At 43.4% G+C, this 6,315-nt stretch overlaps 1 protein-coding gene across 6 annotated transcripts in view; it reads right to left on the bottom strand.

Moving 5' to 3' along the window:
- Window positions 1–1,937, bottom strand: part of LOC115208336 (histone-lysine N-methyltransferase SETD5) — a 29,566-nt gene extending 27,629 nt beyond the window's left edge. For all 6 annotated transcript variants that reach the window (XM_029776297.1, XM_029776295.1, XM_029776294.1 and 3 more), the window contains exon 1: window positions 1,818–1,937. In XM_029776297.1, the coding sequence (XP_029632157.1) occupies window positions 1,818–1,888 (71 nt within the window). In that variant the 5' untranslated portion in view covers window positions 1,889–1,937. The remainder of the gene's footprint in view (window positions 1–1,817) is intronic.
- Between the last annotated feature and the right edge of the window lie 4,378 nt (window positions 1,938–6,315).

The raw sequence follows: 6,315 nt of genomic DNA on the forward strand, positions 1-6,315 counted from the left end.
CGACACCTAGCTATATAGTTAGCTAGCTACTGAAACGGATGTCGTTTTGCTATGTTTTTGGGGATGAACATTGCTTGCATTTTTTTTTATGACCAGCACTGTAGGTGCGCGAGACAACTATACCAGCATCATAGCATACGTATCGATGAAACGTAACACATGAAATACGAGTGATAGTGTAATAACTACGTAAAAAAAATGAATGAACGCGTTAAATTATTATGTGACGTGCAGTCATTTTCAGGTCCAGATTGGTCAACAAGCTTATTTGACACGTCAAATAGTGTTATTTGACACAAAGACCCAAACGGTGTTCCATAGTATGAGATATCCTGGTTGACAATGAAACTGAACAAATTAACAACGAAACAGCACAGCAAGTTAAAGGAATAGGGTTTGATTACGTTTTACTGGTAATGGGGACATACGTAAACGCCAACAAAATAACTTTTTGGTCAGTGTGGTGTGTGTGTGTGTAACCTTTATTTAACTAGGCAAGTCAGTTAAGAACAAATTCTTATTTACAATGATGACCTACCCCAGCCAAACCCAGGCCAATCGTGTGCCGCCCTATGGGACTTCCAATCACTGCCGGATGTGATACAGCCTGGATTCGAACCATGGACTGTAGTGATGCCTCTTGCCCTGGGATGCAGTGCCTTAGACCGCTGGGTCCGTGTCTGTGTGTGTGTGTGTGTGTGTTACCTATTTAACGGTAATAGAATGGTTAATAGGCCGTTAAAATTCAAAATATCGGTATTGTTTTTTTTGGCAAGGAAAATATAGGACATCAGTATCGGCCAAAAATGTCATATCGGTGCATCACTAATAGAAAGGCATCCGGTAGTACTCCTGTATTCTGTCTAGGCTTGGGAACGCCATACGGAAATAACCACGGGATAGGTATTCAATACCATTAAAACAATTTAAAAGTTATTTTTAATAAATGTGAATATTTGTAGCTACTTAAATACCTGCTGTCAACTTGAACAATACGTTAGCAGATAAAGAAGATCATTCTTCATTTCACCTGAAACTTTTTCATTATGAAGTTTACTGGTACTCCCTAGTCACGTGGCATTTGTTTACAAGCACACAACGACGAGAGCACGCGCCAGGTGATCTAGTTACAGTATGGCATTCACAACTAAATGGTTGGAAGCTGGATTTCTTTTAACTATTAAGTTAACGGTCTAAAAATGTGCTGAATGCTCAGCAGTTGTGCATTAGGTTTGCTGATTTATTAACTTGTTAGCTTGATTTTGGTAACAGCAGAGAACCTCCTCCTTATCAAGAGCCTTGCTGTCTAATATTTGTTTTGTGCGTGCAGCAAACTTTGTAGCATTCTTGAGTTACTTGTATAACTTTATGAGCTGGGATGTTTGTCCTGCAAATAATTTAGCTCAGACACTGTATAAAATGTTCACAATGCACTTGTTAGCATTCTCTATGGGATATTACATGTAATTGTTAGTATTGGATTAAAAAGTCTCAGTGGGGTTTGAAAATAGCACCCCGTGTTCAGTGCTGATATTACCGAATATCCTGGTATGGCACAAGGTCGGTATGAAAGTATGACAATCAGGATACCGCCCAAGCATAATTCTGTCTGTGGTGGGCCCCAGCTTCCTGGTTTAGCTTGGAAGGCATTCACTGTGACCTACACTTTCTGATTCTGACCACAGTGAAAACAAAGCAATAGCTAGTTTAGAAACGTTTTGAACTACTGCACATGGCTTGTTGGGTTGTGAAAAGAGACGACACACACATACAAACCCTAGCATCCCTATCCTCAACCCCCCCCCTGTGGTACTCACTCTGATCCAGCAGCCATATCTGAGTAGGACGTTTCTGGTGTGGTGACTCCCAGCGCGATTACTATGCTCATGACGTCCAGCACAGCGGCGCGCAGGGAGGAGGGGGAAGGGGGAGGGAGAAGGAGGGGGGAGGGGGAGGGTGGGATGGGACAGGGGGGAGGAGGAGAGAGGGGGCGGGGAAATCACGGGGTCTGAACTGTAGTGACAGACCAATCCAGGGGTGGGGCGCCGCAGAGCCGCAGCCGACGGCTCACGGACATGGGGAGACCTGGGGAGAGAGCGAGAGGACAGGAGTGAGACAAACACGCACCCCAGCGAGCGCACACACACACACACACACACAAGTGAAGAGTCAACAAAGACACTTCTGACCATGAACTTGAGTTGGGTATAGCCTAAAATACAGGTAGAACAATATAAATATAATCTATATATTCTAGATTATATATTTCTATGGGTAGAACACCAATATATGGACAAGCATAAAACGGGGTCTCCCGCTGCTGTTAGTACACAATTGGACCATTTAATTTGGATTCTCAATGAACTATCGTGAGTCATACAATTTTAGAGGTCATTCTAAATGTTGGGGCTTGTAAATCGATACAAGCTTAAAAGAAAGGCTACAGAAGTTGTCACATACACCAGATAGGTGCAGTGAAATGTTTTGCAGGGTCAGCCAATGTTTTGCAGGATATGGCGCCCCTGGAGCAAATTAGGTTTAGGTTTAAGTGCCTTGCTCAAGGGCAAGTCGACCGATTTCTCACCTTGTCGTCTCCGGTATTCGAACAAGCGACCTTTCAGTTACTGGCCCAGCAGCAATACTCTGTCTTACCTAAAAGCCAAATGCAAAACAGGGGGCAAACTGCTGCAGCCCCATGTTCTGTAAGTGTGTGTGTGAACAATGAACTTGATTGAGTTTCAATACCATGGGTCGGCAGCTAGGTCTAAATCCTAGACAAGTTGGAGAATAGGCCTAATGTTTATAGGGTGTTTCCACACCAGTGTGGACAGGGAATATTTTTGCTCTCTCAGATTCTGCTCTGAATTTTCACAAAGAAAATTAATTGGGAGGAAGGATGTTTATCAATATGTTGTGTCAAATGGACAATGCGCCAATCCTCTCCAAACTGGGATGGTATAATTTGATACAGAATCATTTCTTAATTTATAGACTAATCAACACTGATCAGGCCCGGTCCTGGCCGATATGCCACCCTAGCCTAGACAAAATTCCCACCCTCCTATCCCGCAAAGAATAGAAGCCTAGGCTACATACAGTGTAGGCCCACAAAGCACTTTTATGAATACCCATGCGGTAGCCTACCGTTTGTAATTTCTTTCAGAAATTTGTGAACGTGTGTATTAGTCATTTACTGTTCTCATTCTCGGAGTGGAAACGTTGTTTGCAGAGTTCACAACCTGCTATACTTGTGAGAAACGAGTTTGGGTTCATTACAAACCATCGTTTATGTGCGCCACGTGAGAATCTGTCTGGTTTCTCGGTCCTGTTAATGTTGACAGCGCATGCGCACGCATAGAAGTACCTTGCCTGCGTCTCGCAAATGTCATATAGGAAAGTGCCCATTTGGGGGATGTCCGTCTTAACTCACCATGTCCACCAATCATAAGCTGGGCTTCTCAGTCATTTTTTCATTCACCTCAAAGTATATCAAGTAAGTATTTTTAGAATACACGCACACACACACACACACACACACACACACACACACACACACACACACACACACACACATATATATATATACATACACACACACAGCTCAAAAAAATAAAGGGAACACTTAAACAACATCCTAGATCTGAATGAAAGAAATAATCTTATTAAATACTTTTTTCTTTACATAGTTGAATGTGCTGACAACAAAATCACACAAAAATAATCAATGGAAATCCAATTTATCAAACCATGGAGGTCTGGATTTGGAGTCACACTCAAAATTAAAGTGGAAAACCACACTACAGGCTGATCCAACTTTGATGTAATGTCCTTAAAACAAGTCAAAATGAAGCTCAGTAGTGTGTGTGGCCTCCACGTGCCTGTATGACCTCCCTACAACGCCTGGGCATGCTCCTGATGAGGTGGCGGATGGTCTCCTGAGGGATCTCCTCCCAGACCTGGACTAAAGCATCCGCCAACTCCTGGACAGTCTGTGGTGCAACGTGGCGTTGGTGGATGGAGCGAGACATGATGTGCTCAATTGGATTCAGGTCTGGGGAACGGGCGGGCCAGTCCATAGCATCAATGCCTTCCTCTTGCAGGAACTGCTGACACACTCCAGCCACATGAGGTCTAGCATTGTCTTGCATTAGGAGGAACCCAGGGCCAACCGCACCAGCATATGGTCTCACAAGGGGTCTGAGGATCTCATCTCGGTACCTAATGGCAGTCAGGCTACCTCTGGCGAGCACATGGAGGGCTGTGCGGCCCCCCAAAGAAATGCCACACCACACCATGACTGACCCACCGCCAAACCGGTCATGCTGGAGGATGTTGCAGGCAGCAGAACGTTCTCCACGGCGTCTCCAGACTCTGTCACGTCTGTCACATGCTCAGTGTGAAACTGCTTTCATCTGTGAAGAGCACAGGGCGCCAGTGGCAAATTTGCCAATCTTGGTGTTCTCTGGCAAATGCCAAACGCCCTGCACGGTGTTGGGCTGTAAGCACAACCCCCACCTGTGGACGTCGGGCCCTCATACCACCCTCATGAGTGAAAGCATCGCCAGCATTCAAAAGTGACCAAAACATCAGCCAGGAAGCATAGGAACTGAGAAGTGGTCTGTGGTCACCACCTGCAGAACCACTCCTTTATTGGGGTGTCTTGCTAATTGCCTATAATTTCCACCTGTTGTCTATTCCATTTGCACAACAGCATGTGACATTTATTGTCAATCAGTGTTGCTTCCTAAGTGGACAGTTTGATTTCACAGTAGTGAGATTGACTGGGAGTTATATTGTGTTGTTTAAGTGTTCCCTTTATTTTTTTGAGCAGTATGTATGCATGCATGTATGTATGTATATATTTTACATCCATTCAAAATGATAATACTTCCTCACAGTATTTGAAAAATCTTTCCAACACTCCCCCTCGATAATCAGCGTTGCTGATAAATAGGTTACGGGCATATTGAGTGTATTTGTTTCCATTTTAATGATTGTCAATTTCATCTTCACATTATAGCATAGCTGTACCCCTCGTACTTTCCTTGTTAAATCATTATCGTATAGCCTACTTTCGGAAAGCTTAGGTTTTTTTTAACACGCTTTAAGGAAAGGAGAAATATTTGCTTGTGTCTGGCGTATGCTCGTAGCTTTGATTGATGGGTGCGAGTTCGCTGATTCTCTATACGTCTACTCAGAACAATTCCTAAAGTAGCCTGTCTGGACTCCATCTCTTTAAATCATGACAGGAGCATTTGATTCTTATCTCATTACGGTGTCCTCTCTGACGAACATGCCAATGCCATTTGACTCTTAATATAAAAATGCAACAGATCCTCTCCAACCTGGCATTTTGATAATAACAAAGTGTAATGGCTTTTTTCAAATACGTTTTAAGAAGCATATCCAACAAGTGTACAAAACAAGTGTACAGAATTGTGACCTTCCCTTTTTTAACCTCCCCCCTGGCCGATTATGTCGGTGACTTTGTACATTGGCCTGGCCAATTACCATAAGCTCAAATTCCAAAACAGTCACATCCCTAGCATCACCAACACAGTGAATGGGAAAATGGATTCAAATGTAACTCCCTTTGCAATCTTAAATGAGGGCTAATGATTGGTTAATTACATATCAATTTCTTTGTATAAAACGTGTCATATTTTCAAAAGTACCAGAGAGCCCACTCTTAAAACGTGATGTACGTGTAGAGTATTAAAGGGTAGGAAGCATGAGTTTTTACTCAATGTAACAACTAGGGTTGCCCCCCCCCAAAAAAAAACGATCGTCGAACAAGAGCATTCTTTCAACCAATCGATTGGTCTAAAGTTATGTTGTTGTTTTTGTCCCCTCAATCTACACAATACCCCATAATGACAAAGCAAAAACAAGTTAGAATTTTTTTAGTAAATGCATAATTAAAAATAAAAAGTATTCAGACCCTTTACTCAGTACTTTGTTGAAGCACCTATGGCAGCGATTACAGCCCTGAGTCTTCTTGGGTATGACGCTACAAGCTTGGCACACCTCTATTTGGAGAGTTTCTCCCATTCTTCTCTGCAGATCCTCACAAGCTGTGTCAGGTTGGATGGGGAGCGTCTCTTCAGAGATGTACGAGAGGGTTCAAGTCTGGCTTCTGGCTAGGCCACTCAAGGACATTGAGACTTGTCCCGAAGCCCCTCCTGCGTTTTCTTGGCTGTGTGCTTAGGGTCGTTGTCCTGTTGGAAGGTGAACTTTTGCCCCAGTCTGAGATCCTGAGCACTCTGGAGCAGGTTTTCATCAAGGATCTCTGTACTTTTCTCCGTTCATCTTTGC

The sequence above is a fragment of the Salmo trutta genome, chromosome 14 (genome assembly GCF_901001165.1).
Source record: "Salmo trutta chromosome 14, fSalTru1.1, whole genome shotgun sequence".
Lineage (NCBI taxonomy): Eukaryota > Metazoa > Chordata > Actinopteri > Salmoniformes > Salmonidae > Salmo > Salmo trutta.